General features: G+C 43.7%; 1 protein-coding gene and 4 non-coding genes across 6 annotated transcripts; 3 read left to right on the top strand and 2 right to left on the bottom strand.

Moving 5' to 3' along the window:
* Positions 1-461: 461 nt before the first annotated feature.
* nsfl1c (NSFL1 (p97) cofactor (p47)) lies at positions 462-6,735 on the bottom strand. 2 transcript variants are annotated; one of them, XM_076167956.1, is made up of 9 exons: positions 6,579-6,735; positions 5,755-5,855; positions 5,467-5,544; positions 3,829-3,994; positions 3,530-3,640; positions 2,673-2,782; positions 2,298-2,435; positions 1,901-2,071; positions 462-1,640 (listed from the first exon to the last, which is right to left on the bottom strand). In XM_076167956.1, exons 1-9 carry the CDS (start codon positions 6,678-6,680, stop codon positions 1,478-1,480), a joined length of 1,140 nt encoding a protein of 379 aa, XP_076024071.1. In that variant the 5' UTR covers positions 6,681-6,735; the 3' UTR covers positions 462-1,477. The 2 variants fall into 2 exon arrangements, with proteins under 2 accessions (XP_076024071.1, XP_076024072.1); XM_076167957.1 differs by having other exon boundaries at positions 3,545-3,640.
* A 10,454-nt stretch (positions 6,736-17,189) lies between these two features.
* trnag-ccc (transfer RNA glycine (anticodon CCC)) lies at positions 17,190-17,260 on the top strand. The gene has a single exon. It is a non-coding gene; the product is annotated as a tRNA-Gly (tRNA).
* A 1,302-nt stretch (positions 17,261-18,562) lies between these two features.
* On the top strand, positions 18,563-18,633 carry trnag-ccc (transfer RNA glycine (anticodon CCC)). The gene has a single exon. It is a non-coding gene; the product is annotated as a tRNA-Gly (tRNA).
* Positions 18,634-19,504: 871 nt separating this feature from the next.
* trnag-ccc (transfer RNA glycine (anticodon CCC)) lies at positions 19,505-19,575 on the top strand. The gene has a single exon. It is a non-coding gene; the product is annotated as a tRNA-Gly (tRNA).
* Positions 19,576-23,437: 3,862 nt separating this feature from the next.
* Positions 23,438-23,508, bottom strand: trnag-ccc (transfer RNA glycine (anticodon CCC)). Its single transcript has one exon. It is a non-coding gene; the product is annotated as a tRNA-Gly (tRNA).
* Positions 23,509-25,795: the final 2,287 nt, after the last annotated feature.

Below are 25,795 nucleotides of genomic sequence, written 5' to 3'. Positions count from 1 at the left end.
GCAGATAAATGATCATGTTCATGTAGGGAACACTACAAAAGCCGAGGGGGGAGGAATGGCGGTAAAATCTGTACAGAGTAAAAAGTACTAACTGCTCCACTGCACCACATTTTCAATTCCAGTCACATGAGCTCAGTGAAAATGCTCTAATGCAATAAATTGAAGGTCATAGAAACGACCATTCCAAACTGTGAATAGGATTTCAATGTGTACGTTGCTTGTTGTCCACCCATCAATCCTCACGTATTCTCTCACACGGCTCGCATCTACATTAGACAATTGTTGACCCCATAATTAACCAACGGGACTCTGATCAGGGTGTCCTCCCTACCCCTTAACTGAACTGAACTTAGGCCAAGTGGGACGTCTCAGTGAGTGAGTTCAGAGTTTTTCAATAAATAACCCCTTAAATGTCCATTCCCTCTAATAAAAAACACACACAACGTTTTTATACAGCAAACATAAGATGAATTTATTTTACGAGGTTCCAACATTTCTGTTTTGCCCCAGGATGCATAGAAGATGTCAGTGTGTCATAGGAATTCAACTGTCACTACTACAACCCAGTGTTTACTGCCTAACTGTTAATTTGATCAACCATTGGTTTGATAATAATGCTGTGTGTAACGGTTTACTGTTACACAATATCAAAACCCCAACATCTAAATGGGATCATCCTACAATCAGTAGAAGAAAGAAGAAAAGGAAAAAGGCTGTTTAAAAAAATAATTCAATCTTCATTTGAACAAAGGGGCTGATGTGGATCCAGAGGTCAAAGAAGGAGAATAAGGCTACTGGTACATGGTGATGGTGGGAAAAAAAAACCTTAGTGGTCCATTTCAGTGTTCTGTTATGTTCAATGCCCCCTCTGCAAGAACAGGCAGACCGAAATGGGAACCAGAGCAACACCACCATCTTTACCCCTTCAGAGTGATGAGACTTTGATTCATTACCTGCTTCTGGTTGGTGCTCTTGAGACAGAACCAAAGTTGGAATCTGCTGCTGAATTGATGTGGTGGATCCCCCAGCACATGAAAGGAAACATAGCTGAAGGGCCAATGAAGATAGAAGAGGGAGGAGTGGGGACTACGTTTTTGGAAAACAAACAGGTTTAGAAATAAACATAGCAGAAACCATTTGTCTCTTCAGAAAGCTGGATTGGTGCTGTGTGTTTGGGTTTAACCAACTACTGAAGCCACGGGTGAACACATCCTCATCAAAACCACCATCTAACAGCATCTGCATGCTTTCCATGAACGCATTGCGATATCAAGATTCCCCCCTTTACTGCCCACCACAGAGGAGGGGGTGATGGTTTGGGGAGTAGAATGTAATGTTAACTTTAGAAAAACAAAAATCACAAATTAGAAGTTTATACATATGTCCATGTTTCTCCTCCCTCAGGAGGGGTGGAGGGTTTCAAAGGCTGCAGTTACTCAGCCACACCATTGGGGGTGTCGTGCTCAACATCCCCCCCTCACTGTAGCCGCTGGACAATGACAGCGTTGAGGAGGTTGGCCTGTTGCAAAGTCTGGCTCTCGTCTGACAGCTCCTTGTTGGGGAAAGTCGTCATTAGAGCAAACTCTCTGGCAGCCATGGCGGGCCGGGCTGTAACCAAAAACTGGCGTATATCTGACACCCTGGCACAGGCAAAGAGATGGCAACATGTTAGAACAGGAAATGTGGCCTTAAGCCTACAGAAACTGCATGATTATCAACTATAATCTTTCTTCTGCAATGACATAAGGGCACATGCTAAATTCTGCTGATGTGTGCTTGCAGCATTGTTTACTAACTGGGGTTGTCTGGTCTGTAGGTTCACCTTAACTCCCACAGTGCTGCTCACATTCAGCTGCCCAGTGCTGAATTTCTGTACATGTCAGCTTGCAAGGTGAATCACCTGTGGGTGTGGTTGAACTTCTGAACCAGCCTGCCGCCATCAGCCAATCGGATCTGAATGTTAGTGACGGGCTGGGAGGTGTCGAGAGCCACAGAGGAAGTAGCTTGGGCCTCATTGTCTGCCTGGTCCTGCTGGGAGGCGGCTTGACCTGTAACCAGTTCTGGGGTGGCACTGGAGGGGAGATCCAATGAACCGTGTACATGTTACAGCCAAGACACAAGGCACTAAACAAAACCAGCTGAATGAATCAAGCAGTCAAGGAAGTTAAGTGGCACAGTAAGATTATTCATCTACAAGTAATCCAAGGTTCACCGAGGGGCCATTTAGATCTCACAGCGGTTCAAACAAGTACAAACGTAAATCATGTTTATCAAAGAGTACAGCTGATCGACCTCACCTTCCCAGCTTCTGTCCTTCACCTCCAAAGGCCCTAAAGGCCATCTTGGGTTTGGAGAAATCCTCATCCCTGTGGTCTTCCATGTCCAGGTTGACCTGGCCGCCTCGGGAACGCTGCCTCAGCTCCAGTGGAATCTCCCTACAGCAAACAATAAATCAACTGCGTCAATCTCACCAAACATTTATTTAATGTCTCATTGTTTATCTGTGCTGTTGGCGCAGACAGTAAACAATGTCTCAAGTCCACCATGTCTTTGCGTCGATGAAAGTAGCTATGTGTATATATATGTATGTTGTGCTGTTAAACACAACAACATTGTATATTTAGCAGTTAGTTTATCCTCATATGAATGATAATAAACTGTATGGCTCTCACCCTCTACGGATTGACTCAAGGAAGTTTGCATTTCCAGGGTCGCTGTAGTTTCTGAGTTCACCATTATCCAGACTGAAACCCGTCTTCCAAAGCTTCAGCACCACGTGTACCTAACACACACACACACACACACACACACACACACACAGACACATACTCAAAATGACATCATTATTTCCCTTTCAACACAATGCAAGTTTTCCTCCCAACAGTCTACACACACACTCAGAGGTCCTTTATTAGACACACCAGTACACTCTGATATCACGCCTTTGACTCCTGTCTTTGTGAAACTGATGATGTGCAGATTCAGCTCAGAGATAATTGTTAGGGCCTAGAGTTGGCAATTTGGAGAATTTGAAAAGTTTTCACCTTTTCAACTGTTTTGTTTTGAAATGTTTCAAACCATTTTGACCACCTGTTGCTCAACATTGGCGTCTGCTGGCAAGAGTTGGAATGGCAGCAGTGACACACACTGTTCTAAACTCCACCATCGAACCATCAGGTGACGTCTGCTGAGATTCTCTGCACCCAGAAGTTTAAACAGTTAGCAGAACTGTGCATTAAAAACAGGGTATTGATGTGTTTCAAAACAGTTTCAACTTCCATGTCCATGCTATAATGTGTTTTGAACAATCCGTCCCTCGCTTCCCTTTAGCGATTGCGTTGTACAAATATCAGAAACATCTTCAGTACAATGAGGTAACGAAGTGGCCTCTGCATGTATGCGTTACTCGCCGTGGTGCAGTCTTGTTTGTTTTTCATACAACTCTTAACATTGCACCAGGGAAGTGACGTCAGGAGTTCAATGAAACCTTGAAAATGTGAGGGTGCATACGAATAGAATAACAAATCACCATTGTCCTACTCACATCCTGTTGGCTGTTGGCGCCGTGCCTATCTCCTGCCACATAGGTCGACTCCTCCTCAGGAGCAGCTCCGAGCCTGTATCCTCCACCACCAAAGACCTAAAGAATGAAGGTAGAAACACAGATCAAGAGAGACAAAAAGGATCATCAGGAACTACAGGCTGAGGTAACTAGAGGGCACAAAGAGAATGCATACCTCTGCTGAGGCCTAACAGTGAGAATAATAGTAAAGATACCACGTGATGGTATATGTGCAGCTCACACAAACACACTGCAGATCCCTTTACCTTGGCTCTGCTGTGCTCCCCGGTCCCTTTCCCAGGTCGGTCTAGAGGCACAGCCCCGTGTTCCCTGGCACCCTTGAACAGATCTTCCACCACTTCATTAGAGCTCTTCTTCTTGGGAGGCCCAACTATCTGCTGCCCACTGCGCTCTGATCCACCAGCAAAAAACCTGGATGGAACAAACACGACATTAGACACCCGACAACAGATAATGATGACTGCAAACTAGAATGTTCATTTTCCTGTTGCATAGACACACCCTATGACCAAAAGTATGTGGACATCCCTCTGAATTATTTAGTTCAGGTGTTTGAGACACACCCATCGCTAACAGTCGCATACAACAAGCACAGCGAGACAATCTCCATAGACAAATACTTCCACAGACACACATTTATAGGCGATTACTAACAGTAATTAAACAACACATTTCCCCGTGTCTCCCCCTTTTTTCTATTTGTGCAGCCAGTGATTGGTAATATGGAATGATGTCATCCTTTAAAAACTGTGCCTATGAGATCATCATACTAGCAACACTGACATAATTTGCATCTAAACAGTCAGCGTGGAAAAAAAGTTGGTCTGAACTCGGTCTCAATAATGGAAGAGTTCAATTTGTACAATCAAAGAAAATCATGTAAATACCATACAAAATAAAAATCTAAGCATATAAAATGTGCCACATTGACTCTGCATGACTCAAGGTGTTGACCTATAGAATGTGTCACGTGTGGCCCAGTGAAAGTGTCCAGCTGCAGCAGATTCTTTTGATGCAGCAGAGAGCACAGTCAGCCAACAATGAATGCAGTGACACTAAAAATAGTTTGGTGCATTCTGGAAGCACTGTGTGACAATATAAACATGTACAGCACAAACACACAAACAAACAAGTGTGACAGAACATCTCCAATACATCAGTCAAGTATCAATCAGAGTAAGGAGAATAGGAGTGTTGTGGCACGTTGTTGCCTTTTCTTCAGCGTGGATGTAAGCTTTGTAAACACGTGCTGAGACTAGGTAACTTCCCTTTAGTCATTTAATTCAAAAACACAAAATTACCAAGTCACACAGACATCCTTGCTGACAAAGAGTATGGAGCTCTAAAGCACTAAAGACTCGAAATAATATGGATGTCATCAAGCTAAAGAGCTGATGCCATCGAACTAACAACAATATTATCCAATAACAAAGTCACACAGTGATGTCACCTAACCTACCGTCAAAATTAGCAAAGTCACAACACTTAATGACACATCTCAGAATAATATGAACCTTATGAATTACTTATCATCCGGTTCATCTTTGGCTCTTACAAAGCGTTTCATAAATAGCCTCAGTGCCTTAGCGCCTCTGGGCCATGGAGGAAGTGTAAGTGTAATCCCAGTGATGCTGCTCTGACATTAGTACACAAACCACAGGCTGCAACCCCATCTGGACCGGGCCATGATGGTTCATCTATATCTGCATCGCACTGTGGGTGGGCCTCATAGATTGGTACCTTTTGTCACACTGCTAAAAATTGGAGGAGCCTTTTGGATAAGTGGTGAAACATTTTCAATCAAACATCCTAGTCAAATCATTGATCTTTGACTGAGATGAGCCCCTCAGATCCAGACAGACAATAACATAGAATGAGCTCACCTTTGGCCTTCTTCCTCATCACTGTCATCGTCTGCCTCATGCACCAGATCCTTAAATGAGGTCACTCTGGGCTGAATACTGATGACAAAGCAAAACATATGGTTGTTAGGCTGTCAAATTGAAGTCATAAATAGATTTGAATGATTTAAAGCCAGTATACCACAGTGCACACAGATAAGCTGTTATAATAACAATGCCCCAACGTGTTCCCATAAAATTTAATGAATAAACATATAGTGTCTGTAATGTTAGGCAGCTATAGGAAGCAGTAACAGGTGGCACACGAACCCCGGCCCTGCAGAGCGAGACACCGACGAGCCTCCTTCAGGTTGAGGAAGCGTCACGATGTCATCTTCAGCTCCATCCTCAAAGAAGCTGGCCAGTGCAAGCTGAAAGAGGGCAGAACACACTCCTCACACACACGAAACACACTGATACCTGTCCAGTTGTGGTCACGTGATTCTGATGACCTTCTGAAGAGTAGTTCTGCACAAATATTGATCAAGTTCACACCGCCTACATCTGACCCTCTTGACTATTTACTTAGTAAAAGCTCTCACAGGCAGATAATGTTCACTCTAGCTCTGTTGATAGATTATTTTAATAACTCTACTCTTTGTCGTTATGAAGTTAGGCTGTTAAAACATGTTAGTGTTGAACTGAAATGAATAATAAAAAGAGGATGTGGGTTAATCTATATTCTCCTTTACGAGCTCTGGGCTACATGGTTATGTAACGAGTAAACAAAGCTAAATAACACAGTTTGCTACATATTTACCTTACATGCTAATAAACTAGCGCCGTTCAACTGACTTAAGGCAATGAGCTACAACTTGACAGCTAATCTGCTTTTAGTGGAAACGGTTGAATATAAACGAACCGTCTCACAACCATAACCGCCTCAGCTCGGTGGGCTACGAGCCGGTCACCAGTGTCAAACAGCGGGTTGTCTTAAGGCCATTGTGAAAGGGTGACTTGCACAAATAGCCGGTAACACACGCTAGCATGTAGCTCTGCTTCAGGAGCTCGCGCGTACTGTCACCGCCGCTAGCGCTTTATTCCTCTTAATGGCGTTCGAATCGACTCAAAAATAAAAGAGACAAAATAGGCACCTGCAAGTTCCAACCGGCAGACTCCAGGAAAAAGCGGGCCCTCTCCTCATCCACATCGGTGACGGCGACGAACTCCCTCACAGACTCCTCTTGGCTCGCCATTTTGATTTGCTCCTTCGGCTTCACGTCCGACTCCACCTGAGGAAACAAGCGACAGACTTTGGTTCCTACCCACGTCCAACACGGAGACCAAAGCGGGAGAGACGAAGACAAACGCCCAAAGAATAAGTTAAAGATGCTCTTGTTTGTTAAGAAATGCGAAATTAAGAAAAAACTCTGTCTTCAATTTTCTTATTGAGGACAGTTTCAGTTGATATAACAATGAGCATGTTACACATTGTTGATTTTCTTTTTAAATAGAAAAGAAAATACAATAATAATGATAATTAGTAACAGGTAACACGCAAACAGAAGACTTGAAGGGAAACAAAAAGGAAACAAATTAAAAAGAAAATCAGGGAGAGTTAGTAAGTAAGGCTAGTAAGGATGTGAAATTAATAATTTTCTTTTGCAAAGAGTAAGAAAAACATACGGCTTAAATGAAAATATGGATTCAAGCATTCATCATATTTTTCTCGTTATACAATACGATAAGCTATGTTTTTCTGTATTTGATAATAACAATTACAATATCTCTTCGTTTGTTTTCTTTTGACGTCACGATTTGCAGTCATTGCTAAGATTGTTATTATAGTTACCACTAGATGGCAGTATAGCCTCAAGGTACACAAAAGCACTGTGAGACTTCGCGAGTATTTTCTGTTTTGGACAACAGTATTTATATTGACCTAAGTCCATATATAATGAGATATGATGGAGACATGCTCCATCATATCATGTACTGCTGACATGTATTTTCTCACCTCTCTAAAAACCAACAAAAACACATCTAAAACTCAGCTTCTAACAGTGTGATCCCATCATAATATGCATTTAACATGTGACATGCCTCTGATCTTCTTGTTTAATTTCACAACCACACAAATGCTTATTCCAACACTTACGGCTGAGTGTGAGCCACCTCACCTCTGACACAATAGTTCCAGTAAACATGTGCCTATGATTTCAGGGTGTTAAGCAGATGGAAGATATTCCCATGAGAGATACCTCTGCCCCTGATCAGGTGTCAGATGGAAGCCTCGTCCATTGGCACAAAGCAATGAGTGGGAAACAGATTGGATGCCTCTTAATTGTTTTCTGGGGAGGAAAGCAGTGATGAGTTTTTCTTTTCACACAGTCGCTGTTGGATGTTTGGGCTTCAAGCCTAATTAATCCATAGAAAAGTGAGAAAACCATCAGTTCACTGTGCAAGGCACAACCCCCATCATCTCTCTTTGCACACACACAAGAGAAAAGAAAGCCAGGAAAATGAAAACCCCATTGGATGTTTTCAGCTTGAGGGTCCATGTGATGAGGCAACAATGTGCATCTACAGCGCAAGAGGGAGAAAGAGACAAAGACGAAAATGGAAAGTAAAGTGATATAAATCAAATGAGAATGAATGGACGGATTTTTCAACCTAAAGAGCGGCAAGAGTGAGAATATGTGTGTTTACCGGGAGAGAGAAAAGAGTCGAAGGCAGCAGTGATAAGATACTTTGCTAAATGTCACTGAGTTGTGTTGTGGCTAGTTAAGCCTGTCACCCACCGGTAAATGAGGGAAAAGGACAAAACGCACGTCAGCCACAATTCAGGTGATGGATTGGCAGGGGTGAATGTTGCTTGAGGAAAGCCTGAGGGTCTCCTTGTGTTTATGTATATGTGAGTGTGTACATGTTCCCATGGGATTTGAGGGCAGTGTTGGTGTTGTGTTACCATTACTACATAGGCACAAAGGGTTAAGAAGCAGACACTGTAGCAGACACACACATGTCAGAAGAGCTTAATCTGAATGTCAAAATCATGATAGACACGTCTGAAGGCTGAGAAATGTCAAGAAACATTATGCTGATAGAAAAGCAGTGCCAGTAAGTGATTTAGGGAACCTGGCTGGGCAAAAGGGAAAGTGTGTGAGTGTGTGTGAATGAATGTCAGTCAAGATAATTTCTGGTTTGCATTAATGGCTTAGTTGCCAATTTAATTTGATCTTGCCATCGAAGGTAAACAGTCATACTGAAAAGATGAAAGAAAGAAAGGTTGACAACATGTTTACATGTACAGACTGTATATTCCACTTTTTGTCTGCAATGCAATCAGGACCACAAATGGAGGAAGAGGGAAGAGATTAGTGAACAGAATTAAGAGGCTCCCGACTTGTGTGATCAGCATATGGAATTCATGTTGAGATTGCTGACTCCAGCTATGAACAATGCATCTTAAACATGGTTGAATGAATCTACTTGCACTTACATAATCTAGTGCTGTTACTTGGAAGACTTACATTACATTACATTACGGTCATTTGGCAGACGCTTTTATCCAAAGCGACTTACATTACATTTACCACCCTTCGCAGAGGGGGGAGCAATTGAGGGTTCGGTGCCTTGCTCAGGGGCACCTAGACATGGACTCCAACCGGCAACCCTCCGGTTCCCAAGCGGAAGCTCTAACCACTGAGCTACTGCCTCCCCACTTGGAGACTTGGAGCCAAATGGAGCCTTATGCCAAATTCAATATCATTATGGTGTTGACATGGTATTTGAAATGGAATGAAGTTGTTTTAAAATGCAAGAGCACATCTTGTACCACTAATCCCATCATTTGACCTTTTGCATGGTGCGCCCAGAAGAAAAACAAACTCCTGCACTAAGACACTTAACGCACGTACACCCGGTAGTTTAACCTTGAGCAGCCTGCAGGAGGTCAATAAGCAGCACAGCATCGTGAAAGTCAGGTTAAATGACAGCTTGTTAAAGTGAAGCTGTTGGAGTGGGTTGATCAGCACAAGCACCCATAAACCTGTGGCGAGTACATTTCTTCAACCCCCCCACCTACTACATCACACAAAACCCTCACATAGATGATCGAGCTCACTCCTCTTTCCTTTCCTCAGGCAACAGCCCCGTATCGTAAAGACAACCACAGAATCGTTTATGACTCCTAACGGTTACTGAGGGGTGGATCCCAGGCAACCCCGCCCCGGCCACAGCCTGTCAATTTGAGGAAAGTACCTAACCTTTTGACCTAAGGGCACTTTGTGATAGTATTTCATGGCAAACAGAGAGGAATGATGATGCAAAGGAGTCTCATTAACACCAGACAACTCAAATCTCCTGTTTAGAAATTGAGTTTGTTTAGGGGTTTTTATCACGTTTTTATTGACGCATGCATCTGTGTTGTAGTACACTTTGTGGTTGTGTGGGCTTGGCTATTTCCAAGAATGTGTGAAGAGATTCTATGTGATTACTGCATGACTCCTCCTCCTGCAGGAGTGTTTTTTATACGACTATATATCTTCTTCCTCCAGGCAGGCAGCAGCTAATAGTGAGGATATTGTCTGCAGGGTCAAGGCTCTGCGTCATGTTAACTGCCCCACTAAATGTCAACAACATCACAAACTAGTGGATGCTGGGGTGAACCAGGTCATAGGAATAGTGTTAAATCATTGGTTCTTATCTTTGCTTTAGAATGCATTGGTTATGTGTGCAAGTTGCTTTTCAATGGTCACAAATCTGTAAAATAATCACAACAATGATATCAGTTTACATCGCGTTATTGTAGCCCGGGAAACAAAGAGTAGCTGATGGTTTTCATCTTCAGGCTTTGTAAATGATTTCATTCATTCTTTAAGTTTATCTCGCTGTCCTGCTGAACATCTTTTTGTTACTTTTGTCTCAAGAATACAGAGGAATTTTGGGCCCCACGCTACGATACCTTCACCTGTATCAATGTCAGGGCCAGTGGTAATGAAACCACTGGAGCATTCATGTCATCATATGAATTTTCCCTTTAGGAGAACATTTTTTCCTTTGAGACCACCAGGCAGACTCCATCATAGAAGCAAAGAATTCACTCCCAACAATGGCTGCCCTGAGGGTCACTGTCTACATGGGGCTTTGTTGCCCTGATCAACAGGCAAACCATAATTACAAACTCTCAGAGCTACTTCTTAGGACCAGGCTGACACAGACCTGCTGTAATGTGCATTGAAGGCAGTCGGGTTCCAGTGGTTGGAAACAGTTATAACAATGATATCTGCAAGAAAAACATGCACCAAAGAGAAAATGAAATGGAATCTGAGAGCCAAAGAACTGCAGGGGTTTTACACTGTATATTGAGAGTGGGTGAGATCATTCCTTTTGCACAAACACACACACTCATAAACAGACGTGCATGTAGGGTGCGTGATTAGATGAGCAGCAGCAATTTGTGCGATCTCTCATCTTAGAAAGAAAGACGAAATCTCATTGAAAATACAACAAAACACAGCTGTAGGCAAATGATATTTACTCATTTTCTAGATTATCACTGTGGGGTTTTTCCCTTGGGTGCAGCCCAAAAGCTAAGCAGGACGAGGAGGAGAACCGGTCTAGTATTAAGGCGAGGAAGGAAAAGGGAAGAGGGTAATTCTCTGTGGCCATTATGCTGTTTAGATAGCACTATTTGTCCTGCAACTCAACAGATGCTTCTCTGCACGTGCACATACTTGATAACCATCTCTGTCTGTCCGTCTATCTGTCTGTCTGTCTGTCTCACACCAAAAATTAACCCAATCTCCACCGCAGCAGACAATATCTTGATTCAGCGGGTACAATGTGGTTTGCAGGAACCAGACGGGAGCCTCTGACCTACATATGACAGGAGCACGTCCACTTTTTACGTCACATTGGATTAAATTGTCCGCATATTGTCGCAGATCATAGATTATATAGATGATCATACAGCAGCAGCGGTTCCTCACGTTATTGGTGGTGAGCACAACAACACGGTGAAGCGGCCGAGTGAAAAGGCTCCAATCCATTTTCTTATTACCCAGCAGGCAGCTGTAAATCTGGCCACGGTCCTCTCCTCTCTCTCTCAGCTGCCAAGACTGAGATTTACTACCACCATCACTGCTGCTCTCCTGCCTCCCCCCTTCCTCTCTACCTTCTCTCTTCTTCCTCTATTTTCACGCTGTTGCCTCTCCGTTCTTTTCCATTGTCTTTCCTCATTTTCCTTCCTGTTCTTAATCCATGTGTTTTATCTTTCGGTCCTCCCCCACCCCCCCTGCTCCAGGGTCACCACGGTGACACAGAAATGGAAAAACTTTTAATTAAACACATTGTGATTTACAAGTGACACAGCAGCTTCAAAGTGAAGGCAGTGAATGATGAACAAAACAAGTCAATTGTGTCCAATAAATACAAAATAAATTGGATGTACGGTACAGTCATTTTTATGAATTTGTATGTTCACATATGAATAAATGGTTAACGCGGTCAACTCACAGCCTCTAATCTGTAAGCATTAAGGTTAAATTAGTAAACTAGTATTGTGGTTCATATGATTTTGTGAACATTTGCTTGTGGTTTGCTTGTGATTAAAAGCTATCGAGAGAGAGAGAGAAAAGGAGACAAAGAGCAAACTCAAGGGCCACATATGTCCGTGCAAGTAGCAGCAAATAGCATGACATGCATCCAAAAAGAGAGTCAATGAGCCTGTGTGATCATCAGTGCAATAAAGCCTCCAGGCGCTCTGTGCTGCTGCTAATGGATGCTAAACCTAAATCAAACGCACATAAAAACATCCAATAAAGGAACATTAACAACCTCGTCTCTTAGTGTGTATTTTATCATAACACCAAAGTGTCCAGACAACCTCCAAGACCCTTTCCGGCCCTTTAAATGTCTGTGACACACACACACAATACATACACATCAGTACACAGTTTGGGGTAACAGCACATGACATTCCACTAAATGCCTCCAAGACAAAACCCCCTTTCCGCAGCTTTTGAGTGTTTTTATTGGTGGCGATGGAGAGGGAATCGGGATCGCCTTGGTAACCACATGCTCCACTGGATGCAGGACCTCATCTGGCAGCATATAGGCGTCTGGCCCTGTGCCTGTGAGGAAACTGCCCCAGATCTCAGCTGACATTTGACAGCCTTTAGCGTGTGTGTGTATGTGTGTGTGTGTGTGTCTGATTTAATGTACAGTGGAGGCATCTGTGATGGGGGCGGGGCCTCTGTGTGCGGTGCAGAGTCTAGTTTAACATGTTTCTTTGACTCTGCTATGAAAGAAACATTTCAGGTTAGATTTCATGTTCATGACCGTATTTATGTGACTTTCTGTTGTTATTGTATGTTTTTATTCTAAAAGCTGTACATTCCGACTTAGTGGAGGACTGAGATGGAGTCTGTGTAAAACATTGATCTCCTCCACCTAGACTAGACCTTTGAGCACACGACACAGAAGCTCTCACGTGTCTCCTTTGCATCAGCAATTCGTATTTGTCCCACTTTCTGTCTTTGAGTTTCTGGTTCATTCATCACGCTTTAATAAGGCTTAGACTCTCTCATTCCCTCTTCCTCACACGGTCTTCTCCTCTACGTACGTGCTTATGTAAGCCACTGTAAGACAAAGGAGTGAGTGAGAGACAGAGACAGACGCCCACTTAGAACGACGATTAACAGGATTATACAGATGCGTGACTGCGTAAGAATCATTGTCTTCAGTGACGTGGATTGTCTTCAGTGATGAATAAGCCTGACCTATAACCTAATCAATAACAGTCAATATCTGCAGGACAAGACAACAGCAGTGGTAATGTGTTGTGTAATGTAACGGTAATGGTTTCTCTCTTGTCATGTTTGTTAAAGTAGAACATTTTTCAACACCCTTTCATATCCTTTATAAATAACATAACAACTCATTAAGCGACTGGAATCATTAAGAGAACATAACATCCACCCTAAAATAGAAGAAATTCCTGTCGGTCAATCAAAGCATCACATCATGACCTCATCATTTCAACCTGTAATGCTCTGATTTGCATCTTAGAAAGAGATACATTATGTTTATGTTACATTACTGTCCTAAATCAGAGAAAGAACACTATAAATTCTGCTACATCATCTGACCTTATTATCTTACAGCACCTGTGTGTATGTACCATGTGTGTATGTACATCAATACAACTACAACTACATAAACTGGACTCCAATAGCCTCCAAACACTGTTCAGTGCTCCGGCATTTGCATAGAGTGCTTTTCATTTCATGTTATTGTTTCCATTTTGAGTCAAAACATGGCAGCATTAACCTCTGACACACATTGGGATCTGTCTAGGTGGAGGAAAGTGAGGAAAGCAGGACAAAGTTGTGATGCAGAGACTCGGTGTCGGTTACAGAGTCGGCCAGCAGAGAGAAAGAGATACCCGGCCTGTGTGTGGAGATAACGAGGAGACAGAGAAGCAGCTCCAATCGCACATGAAAGGGAGGCTGAGATGAGGTTCTTTTCCCCCAGAGTCCCTCCACCCTCACACACACACTCTTACCGTCTCGCACACACACTTCATTCACTTTCTCTCTCTCTCTCTCTCTCTCTTTCACACAGACACATGCGGCTCCTGGCTGCCTCCAGCTCCTCTCTGATACCCGCAAAGACAAAACAAGTCCTTGGATCTTGTGACACCGTCGCTGCCGTCACGTTGTGCTATCTTTGTATGTTTTACTCGCTGTCTGGCTCCTCTTACCGCTGCTCCCTCAAACTGTCTGTCATCCTTTAACCAGACCCCCCACCCCTGCTCTCAGTCATCTTCTATTATACATACACTCTCTCTCTCTGTCGCTCTCTCTCTCTCTCTCCCTGGCAGGTCCTGTTCTGAAATGTGTCACTTTGGAACTACTTTTCCAAATCAAACCCGCTCAGTTTTGTTTTATCGCCATCCTGTCAACCCGACACCTCCTACCTCCTCATCCTCCTCCTTTTCTGGTGGGGTTTCCTCCTGTTCTTCCACAGGGGATCCAGAGTTATCAGACAGGAAAAAGGAAATAGAGGAAAGTGGCATCCTGTCCCTTATACCCAGGGCAACATCATGGTGCCAATGTAAAAGATAAGTCAGACAGTGTATTAAATATTCAGAGGATACAGCCAAGAGCTCACTAGCGCAGGGCATCAAATTTTAATCGAGGGTTTCAATCAGGAAGCATATGATCACATTCTGTCACTGATTTGTACACGTGACTGGCTGTACGCATGTATGTTTATGTATGTTCCATCATGTCAATCAATAAGGAGCTCAGAACTTAGTGTATCATCTCAATCACATGTAAAGGCTTATTCAGACGTGCGCTCCTCTGTCTGTAGCCTGCAGGATCATCTGTCAAACACTGACACATCACAACTATGTGAGCTATGCAACCCACAGTTCCCAATGATAGAGCTGCAAACTGCAACAGGCGTATCGCAAAGAGGAAGACTGATATGCAGACAGTTTGACATTTGGAAATAAGAAGTGAAAGAGCAGACGTGGACGAGAAAAAGGGGAAGTGCACTGCTTGTTTTTGCAGACGCTGCATAAACATCGCATTTGTTGTGAGTTTTCTGTCTGGAAATACAGATTGCTGAAGATTTACGGCACCACTGACCGCCTGTTTGTGTGTGTGTGTGTGTGTGTGTGTGTGTGTGTGATGATTTTATATGTGTGTACTTCACTCCCTTCATACTACTGTAAGACGTCACAGTGTCGGCGAAAGGTGAATCAGCCCTGGAGTCATTTTGTAGACTCCTACAAATGACTGTGTGTAGGGGTGTATGTGTGTGGGTGTGTGTGTGTGTGTGTGTGAGTGTTGGAGCGTAATGGAAGATTTTGATTCAGCATGTCTGACTGTTTAGTTTGTGTAACAAGAATCAAGAGTCCTTTCAGACTCAAACTCCAGCCAAACTTATAGAGCTGTAACTTGTTTTTGATATTTGACATCAGGCGTGAGTCAAAGCCTCAACACAAACACCCTGAAATGTGTTGACATTCAGTGGAAACAAGTGAAATGATGCCACTTCTCTGGTGTACAAGTCCACTCATCTAGAGAGATATAAATATTTCAGATAGTTAGAACAGGTTTGAATAAATGATGGAAAAGTGAATGTCCACCCCGAGGATGAACTCCTTCTTTTGGCCAGGATCCAACCTGCATAAGACGCCTCACCCTTCTGCTGAACCTCACCTCTGACCTCCACCAGACATTTTTATCATGATAATCACATTAACATTTACAGGATGTGGTTGCTCAGTAAGGTTGCTCAGTAAGACAAAGAAACTATTTAAGGAAAAGGCCTCAAAGTACAAACGTGTGTGCGTAGATGTGACATACGAATACCTGGATGGGGTCTGACACCTGGCTTTAGTGACGCGGGGACACGGTAGAGAGAGCAGAGGGACGTAAAACAAGGCCCTGCAGTGTGAGGAGGAGGGGGAGATGACGAGTTAATAACCTTCATCGAGCACCAACAGAAACCAAACACACAGAGATATCAGCTCTGCTTTCGCCTGGAGGTCGATAGAAAAGAAGTACGTCCATACATAGACAAAGGGACGTAGCACACACTACGCAAGTACGCATGCAAACGTACACGCGCGCACACACACACACACACACTCTCACCAGTGAAATTCCACACCACCCCTCTGTTCTGCATCAGGTTACACTGAGGTAATAGCAGCAACTCTAGTGATAGAAGTGGGAATAGCCCAAATGGAGTTGCTGTGTTGTTGTTGTTACCAGCACTTTCTCACGAAAACACATATGAGTGAGGAAGAGGAGAGATAATGAAAGTACACACACACACACAAGTACACACATGTCCTGTCTCCCTCCTGACTGCACCTACTGATGTGATACAGTGTGTCCTCGTTCACACCCACACAGCAGAAACCTCCTCTTTCAGCACTATGGTGCGGGAAGTGATGTCATAGACTTTGACAAGGAAGCACTTTCCATATTTCCGTACTTCTTCATCCTTCCAAAATGACACTTTTAGCACCGGCAGCCCTTATTGTTTTCTCCCCCTGTTCTTCACATAACCATGTTAGTCTTAAAATGTTCTCACTCGTGAGGTAAATGCAGGAAAATACCCCGGCTGACTCACTGCATGCCTCAGTGCGTCTGTGTGGAAACGCTGCGGTGAGTCAGCACGGTGCAAACAATGTAGCAATGGAAGTAACGCGTGAATAACAGGCATGTGATGTGTGTCAGGCTGCAGGCACTCGTACATTTCCACTCTGGAATATTTTGGGGGGATCCAACTTCCGACCCTCGCATTTAAATCAAGGACAGTATTAAGATCTGAGCTGAAACGATGAATAGATTAAAAACAAGGACTTGATTGATGATTAAAAGTTTCGCTTCAGTGGAAAATTTACACAAAAACATGAATCCTTTGGGGTTTGAGTTGTTTTTCAGGCATAATGAGGAACTTGAAGGCCTCCGGCTACGTTTACGCTACAAGAGCCGCCTTAAATCCTGTTTCACTAAGTGCCCCTAAGTTTTCTCACTTAACTACGAAGACATTTTGTGTGGACATCATTCCACACAGGTCTCCGTGTCTCTCACCAAGTGCCCATACTTTCACCCTCCTCTACCCCGACCTCACCCTTTCCTTGTACATGTTAATTACTTTTTAACGACAGTCTCTTCCTTTCATTTGCTTATCTGTCTTGCGGCATCTACAACAGGTCTTTATTCTTTTAAGGAGCACTGCTGGTGTAGTGGTATCATACAAGATTCCCATTCTTGTGACCCGGGTCCGATTCCCGGGCAGTGCACTCTTATGTTTATTCTGCAAAGATAAGACAGGAAAAAAAGCAAAATGTAATCCATAATATAAGTTCTTCCTCTATCACTTATTTGTTCCACGTACAGTTTCTTCATTTTCCACTACATCGAGCATCACAAAGATCCTAATCATCATAAAGTACTATTGCTTTTTTATGACGGTAAATATATATTTTGAATCTAATTGGCTTCACACCAAGATAGACAACAACACCACACACACTGCACCGATGTCCAATCAGTGATGGAGCCAGGTTGGTTGAATCTCTGCAGTGAGGTGTGAGTGTGTGTGGAGCTGACTGGATCAGAACTGGGCAGGTTGGGGTGCATGCACATGTAAACCGATTGGTCAGGAGGAGCAAACAGACAGATGAGCAATCAGCCAGCTGTGAGCCTGGAGTCAACACCAGTTAACTTTAATCTGCCTCTCTCTCTCTCTCTCTCGCTCTCTCTCTCTCTCTCTCTCTCTCCAAACACCGCTCAGCTGCCATATGCACTGAATCTTCCAACAAAACAACCTTTCCTGCAAACCTCCTCACTGTATTCCCAGTTGTTAGACTCTTCATCCTTCGTCTCCTTCCCTCCTCTGTTACTTTCACTCATCTCCTCCCTCCATTTGCAGCACCTCTCTCTCTCTCTCTCTCTCTCTCTCTCTCTCCTCTCATTCGCTTTTTAACCCCCTATATCCTTTCTCTCCTCAGCACCCCCCCCCCCCCCCTTTTTTTTTAAGTATCCACCCGGCAGACCAATATAAAAGAGGTTTACTATAATCATTCCTCTAATCACCCGCTCCCCTCTGAGTACCCCCATCTCTCCTCTGTATAATGAGGAAAATTGTAGGTCATCAGGCAGATGCTACTGTGAGCTAAACCAATCAAAAGAGACGCTGGGATACAGAAGACTCGCTGTTACACACAGACACCGTGATCGCTTTAGCACAAAGGAAAAACAGGAAACAGGAGGATGAAGGGATGAAAACAAAAGTATTCCCCTGAGGCATTTCTAACAATCATTGGCCCATTAATTGCGTTAAATGATCTATTTAGTGAATCTCCATTTTTTCTTTTAGAGTGATATGCAAACATCATTAGTAGTTTTGATGTGTGTGCTTATAAAACCTTACGGTCAGTTCTTGTAAAGTAATTCCACATACGTCCATGTTGTTGTACGTCTTTGTAAACCTTCACTTATTCACCTCCTCGCCCCCCTTTTTACATGTTAATGTCCCTCGTCACCAACATTACCTCACCTCTCAGTTTCAGATACAATTAGGCCTTAGATCCAATTGTGAGGCACTGCTGGTGTAGTGGTATCATACAAGATTCCCATTCTTGTGACCCGGGTCCAATTCCCGGGCAGTGCATCCTTTACATCAACTGCAAGATCAACTTTTCGCAAAAAAAAATCAGGCACTGACTTGAAGTAGCTTGTTGAGCGTCTTAATTTTCCACCATTCTCAAGTTTAATGGTTGAAATCTAACCTGTAACATCTGCTCACCGCTGGTACTACTGTGAATTGTTGTCGGGACAACCACAGACTTTGCCTTTCCTGCAGCCAGACAGAGGCTTTGTGGGAAAAACAGCACCATCTGGGTACAAACTGTACTTGTCTCCTGCTAATAAATCCCACATGTTTTCCCAAATGTTTTACAATATCAATGAGCCAAAATGCCAGGTTAGCACAGCTGTCCTTCAACCAGCTGTGGAAAATCACTGAGTTTATTCAATCGAGTAGCTTTAAGCACAAGATACGACTGCTACTGCATTTCAATGGGGAATATTCTACGTTTTACTCTGCATCCTACTGGATTTCCCCAGTTTGAATGATTGCATCACTGTGTCACAGTGTCCATCAGTGTGTGTGCACAGTAGGCCCATGCAGTAGGTGGAGATTCTCCTCCTGCCTGATCGTCTGATTTTAGAGACCAGAGTCTCTCTATAATCTATCCACACACACACACACTCCTCTTACATAATGTAGCTGTAACAGTATGTAACAGTATGTTCCATCCTTCACGCTGCCTTACATGTTCTGACAGATTTCCAGCACAAATTCTCTCACATCATTAAAACTTCTCTTTCATTTTCGCAAGCATTCCCTTATGGAAAACTGGTTTAGTCCTTATATGACCACAGAGAGACTTCACATCAGTGCTCCTCTTCAGATGTAAACTTGCCCCTCTCCCCCTTGTCTGTTTAACCTGCTCTTCTTCAGTTACATGACTTGATGTGAGGCGCTGCTAGTGTAGTGGTATCATACAAGATTCCCATTCTTGTGACCCGGGTCCGATTCCCGGGCAGCGCATGTCTTATGGATGTTTAGTCTCTCCAAGATAGGTGAGATGCCAAAGACATTGAGTGTTTATTTGGTTTCTCTGGCTCAAATCAGGGGCGATCTAGTCCTTTACTTGCCGTTATCATTGGTTTGACACCAGGTAATACAACACATGTCAACAACAATACTCTGGAACTACTGTATATTGGATCACACCACAAAACAGTCATGAGTTAGTTTGGAACGACACTTAGACCCTGTCCTTAATCCAGTCTCTTGAACCATCCAATCGGAGGGAAACCAACTATAGCCGAGCTAAACCAAATTAAACCGTGTGGGTGTGAAAACACCCTCAGGCTTAATTTATGCTAAAGATCTTGATGCCTAAATCTTCTTGCTTGTATCTGATTTGTCATAGCCTCCTAGTGATTGGATTACAGATTGGAGGAGTAAAGAAAGAGAAATAAAGACTGTGAATGTCAGATGAGAGCACATACTACTAACTGTAAGAACAGCAGGTCTGTGATGTAGGTGCAGCCCCATACTGCTGCCTGATTGGGTGATCTCAGAAAGCCAGGAGTTCTCTCTATAATTCATCTACACACATACATGCATCTACAAATGTCACGACGCGCGCACACACGCACACACACACACACAAGCACACACACACAGGACTGGGCTTACGACAAAACTGCTTACAGATCTTTGTTTATATATTTCATGAGTTAGACATGCAGGTCCGAGTCTTAATGGTGAAATGCATTTGAATTATGGGCCCAAGGGTGCTGTGTTTCACTGGGCACGTGCACACACACACTTCAGAAAGATGCTTCTGCAGTACACTTACATGCTTGCCCTCTTTCTCTCTGTTGGACTTTCTCATTCGCTCATGCACACAAAACCTAAAGATGCACATAAGATTTTCTTATTGCATGGACACACACACACACACACACACACACACACACACACACACACACACACACACACACGCACGCACGCACACACACAGTTGCGTGTTTGAGAGGAAGACTCATGGGATGTCACCTTGTCATATATAAAAGCTTCCAAGGTCTGAGGATCTGGGTCTGAGGATCTGAGGCTATCATTCTCTTCCCCTCTCTCTCTCTCTCTCTCTCTCTCTCTCTCTCTCTCTCTCTCTCTCTCTCTCTCTCTCTCTCTCTCTCTCTCTCTCTCTCTCTCTCTCTCTCTCTCTCTCTCTCTCTCTCTCTCTCTCTCTCACACATACGCTCTTTTAATGACGTGACACATTGTTATGGATGGGACCGTGTCAATCAGGTACAAGTGGATGGACACGGAGGGATCCCGCCATCCATACCATTATCCTGCACCACTTTCACACAGGAGGAGATGGTGGTGTCTCATGTCCAAGGTCTCAGAGGTGAAATATGTTCTTCTCTGCCCGGCTCTGCCCGGAGGAACACTGTGTCCTGTTCCTGCTTCACCCTCATCTTCTCCCTCAACTCTGACATGCTTTTACATCACTCTCAAAAAGGACATTGAATGGGAGAATGGACACTTAAACAGCATTTTTAAGAACGGTTAAATTACATTACACCTTAAAAACACATACATACATTTTTCCATCATACAAGAATGAACTTTATTGCCTCATCTTGCAAAATTCCTGGGCTTGTTATAGCGACCTAGTTTACAGGCCTCGCCTCTGAGCCACAGAGAGTTTGTTCCTTTTGAAGATGCATTGAGCTGCACGGCATGACAAGCCCATTATAGAGCGAGAGGAGGAGAAAGCAATGCAATTACCGAGTGAAAACTCTTGAGGGAGAAGCACTATTCATATACGTGCACTGTGCATAAAATTAGTTTTTTAGGGATTCAATAATAAATATTCTGAAGTTGTGAGTTCCAAAACATTTGAGTTCTTATTTCACAATATACAGAACCACAGAATGCCTAACTTCATGCAGCTCTCCAAATTTGAAGGTAAACCCGGGGCCCAAGTTGAAGTCTTGGTTTTTAGGAATCAAGCGGGCCCGCCGATCTCCAGTGTGCACAGTGGTGCTGCATGAAAGGTTTCAAAATAGACTACAAATGAACAGAACATATGGGCTTCTAAAAAGTACAGCTGAATGCCATAAAGATGTAAATATAAAGTGGGATTTGATCCAGGCAGCATGTGTTGTTGTTTATGCTTGAACACTACACAGTATGTTCTGTTGCCTGCAGCGCTTATTATCCAGGATCAACTACATACACTGACCTTTGACCTGATAAAATGATGATGGCTTAGTGAAATAACACAGGGGTGTGCATGCAAACCCACAAGCACACGCTCACACAAGCACACACTCACACAAGCACACACTCACACAGGCACATGCTCACACAAGCACACCCGCACACAAGCACACACTCACACAAGCACACGCTCACACAAGCACACTCGCACACAAGCACACGCTCACACAAGCACACCCTCACACACAAGTGCATACACAACAACAATCAGGCAAACATGCAGTACAGTAGACACATTTACACACACCCATGATGACCTCACACATACGCCTGCACACACATGTTGTAAAACAATGGAATAATGTGAATCCAGGCTCACACAGACAGGAACACATGAGACAAGAAGCAATATGCTGCAGATTTCAGCGGGTTTCATGCTGGATCCTGAGGTTATGTCAGAGACACATTAAAGCCGACGCTCTTATTCTGCATTCTTTAATCTATGCTAGACTTAATTTTGTCTCAGGCTTGTGGCAATGTTCTGCTGCGCAACCTGTCATGGAAGATATGCTGAAATAAAGGCTGTAGGCATTATCTTAACGTGTAAAAATAGAGGACGTTCTGAGTGCCAAACTGCCACAACAGCCAACAGAATCGCTTTAACATCCCGAGAGAGAATCGCTTTGAAATTGACGATTTGTGAAGAAAAATAAAAACGAATCTGCATTGCTGGATCACACGCACCACCGATGTGACACAACATTTACACGCCGTGTGTGTGATAGGATGCTGCATTTCAAAGAGCGTTAGATTCATCCTGGTATCTTTCATTCTCTGTATAGAATCAGTCAGTTTGCTCCTTCAAACGCTCTGTCAGAATCTGTTAGTCAAAGGCGTCTGTGTTCTCCGTCCAAATTTCGTCTTTCATTTGGTGCAGCGTGGAGATAGTGGAGTGAAGAACGTGGTAGGAACACGGAATGCATGTTCTTTAATGTTGTGTGGTGCGTTCAGGAACACAGAACGCAGTGATACTCTGGAGAAAATAGCACCTTGAGCAAAACAGACTTCACAGAAGCAGTTTCACCAGCATTAGCCGCAGCCAAAAGTGGGCTATGTGGAGTGTGTGGGGGCGGGTTAGTCCCTGAAAAGCTCCTCAGCTCAGTGAGGACAGAAAAAGATGAAAGCCAAGCTGAGAGGAAGAACTAAAGCGCCATCATTGTGTTGCAGCTGTGTGTATTATTTAGATGGTGTGAATGCGTTGAGCATGTTTCTGCCTTTGTGCTGCTCTAAATCTTCCTCTGCGTCTTGGCCAACATGGTTTACAATGGAGGAGACAATCAAAACGCACAGTTCCTAATTTCCTCATCATTCATCTCGGAAAAAGCTAACCGTGTAATGTAATGTTAGGCGTCTGTGACTCTGTATTGTTCTGGTCCATGTCCCACCTCAGGAACAAAGAAAAACAGATCCACTGGCAAATCCACGCCTTGGTGTTCCACAAGGATCAGTTTTAGACCATTTCTTATTCCTGAAGTCTGAATAAATGTACTTAAAACTACTATGAATTAATCACATGTGTATGAGTTTTGTTGCCGTAATTGTAGTCTCATGAAAGTTTTATATGGAAAGCACGAAAGCTTCAAACAATACAAGCAGACACTAAAGACAATGCACTGCCTGGGAATCGAACCCAGGTCACAAGAATGGGAATCTTATATGATACCACTACACTAGCAGTGCTATATACAATGTTGCTTGGAGACAAAAAGGTGAGAAAAGGCAGCCGGAGACAAAGCAGAAGCTGAGAGGGACATCAACATGAAATAGAGATGGGGGAGGGGGTGCAGAGAGGGTGAATGGCTGGAGGATTACAGAATGAAAACACAGAAAAAAGAAGACATAAAGACTCTGTCAAAACATGGAGACGAGCTCAATTGTAATTGGGCATCAAGTGTAAGTGTTTCCCACAACCCAGGTCCCTCTAAACAACAGCTGCTCATGACTGTCACACTGTATCACTGCGCACCAGCTGTGGTCCAATGGTCCACTGTGAGACAACTGACACACACACACTCACACACACTCACACACACACACACACACACACACACACACACACACACACACACACACACACACACACAGAGGGAGACAATTTCTATGCATGAGGCCCCTTGACCAATCTCCATAATGAAACTGCTGGCACATGAGGAGTCCAGCCACATGTCGGGAACTTCGCCACAGAATTCCTAAAAACAACTCCATGCTTGGAAAGATCACTTGAGGATTTGCAAAACCAAATGAAAACATTGAATGGGCCAAGTATTCAGAATTAATCCTGTAACTATGACACGTCAGAAGGAAATGTTGCTTCCAGTTCATCTTTCGATCCTTTAAAGTGCCAGGATCAAGTTTTGCAATAGCGCTTTGTTTCTGTTTCTGAACGTTTCTGTCTCTGTTTGAACTCAAAGAGCAAAACAGAGTCACTTCTTTTGAACTTTGAACTCTTTCCCTGCACTCAGAGACCTCCCAGAGCCACACATCTACCCACAGTTCACTGTAACAAAGGGCAGAAACGGCTCTTATCTTATCAAACATGCGCTTATCTACAGGGGGGGAAAACCTCAAAAGTAAAGATGCCTGGTCAGAGGAGGTCAGATACAAACAAGGGAGAAAACATGAAGCAGACTCAAGAGACAAGACGGGAAGAGGAAGATGAATATGATGGAAATCACTCAGGTGAAGAGGGCAATGTGCCGGGTTTCATTGTTTGCATCAACAATACATGGAGATCAGGCCGGCATGTGTGTTTTGGAAACCGTGTCTAAGCTGAAGACGGTACAATCCTCATTTCTGATTGACCCATGTCCTAAAAACAAGACGGGGGCCTGTGGACAGTTGCTCTTTGCTGAAAGGAGACAAAATCAATTCAACCAACACTGAGCCCCTGTTGTTATTGTGACACATTAGCGAGTCAGCGGGTCATGGGTTCACCATAAATCCCCCATATCACAGTTTGTCCCATATAATCCATCAGAAATCAATGTGTTGATCCAGATCTCTGCCCTTTTCACTCTGCAGGACACTGAGACACACTGATTTCTGACAGTTTACACACGATGGAGTCCCGAGTTTGTGTCAATGCTGCGATGTGGCCGCCCCCTCACACATTAGCCACTGATCAAACATTAACATATAGCTGATATCACCTACAGTAAACCTGCAGTAGTCCACCCAATCTAACATTGAATTTTTAGATACCAGACAGAACCCCAAGCTGTCTATGAATGTAATCTGTGTTCAGCAATACGGCCAAGGCCTAAAGAGAAACAAAAAGCAGTGGGAGGCACCAATGTTGGAAATAACAGCAGGGTGGGAAACTTCCTAACCTTTCAGTGACGATGATAATCAGTCATAGCTGGAATTTTTTCATTCATCCAGAGGTAAACTAAACACTACCCCCCCCCCCCCCCCCCCCCCCCCCCTCTCCCCCCTCTCCCTCCCTCCCTTCTCTCACACTTGCCAGTCACGTTTTATGTGTTTGGGAGCCATCATAGGTGGGTAAAGTCCATGTTTCCTGCTGCTGCTCCGAGGTTTTGTTTTGGCTACAGACTACAGACTTTCCTTTACTCTGTGCCTCAAAATGTCCTACTTGGTTTGTTCAGTCTGTAGGGAAAGTTATTGAACATTTTCTCCACCTCCCATAGGCACTTAGGACTGAATTGGTCTGATGTCAAAGTCCAGCAGGACTGTTCCCGGATTGCTTGGCTGTGTCTGAAGGAAATACGCCTCCAAAGGGAAAATCCACATTGAAGTTTCTGGAATCATTATGGAGTCATCAAAATGTTGGATGAACCGAACAACACCACACACACACACACACACACACACACACACACACATTTCATACACAAGATCAATTATTGACTGTGTGTGTGTCTCTTTGCACTTGTCTTCCTTAAAGAGTCTTACGTAGCTCCTGTGAGGATGTGCGTGTGTGTGTGTGTGTGTGTGTGTGTGTGTGTGT

This window comes from Genypterus blacodes, unplaced genomic scaffold, assembly GCF_046128005.1.
Source record: "Genypterus blacodes isolate CSIRO-AG114 ecotype Tasmania unplaced genomic scaffold, CSIRO-AGI_Gbla_v1 ptg000182l_1, whole genome shotgun sequence".
NCBI classification, from domain to species: domain Eukaryota; kingdom Metazoa; phylum Chordata; class Actinopteri; order Ophidiiformes; family Ophidiidae; genus Genypterus; species Genypterus blacodes.
This window is presented reverse-complemented; position numbering and strand designations above follow the sequence as displayed.

Coding starts and splice junctions, on each gene's coding strand:
- nsfl1c (XM_076167956.1), bottom strand. CDS start 6,680: ATGGCGAGCCAAGAGGAGTCTGTGAGGGAGTTCGTCGCCGTCACCGAT. Junction 5,856..6,578: donor CTGCCGGTTGGAACTTGCAG/GTGCCTATTTTG, acceptor GCCCTCTTTCAG/CTTGCACTGGCCAGCTTCTT. Junction 5,545..5,754: donor TCTCGCTCTGCAGGGCCGGG/GTTCGTGTGCCA, acceptor CTTTGTCATCAG/TATTCAGCCCAGAGTGACCT.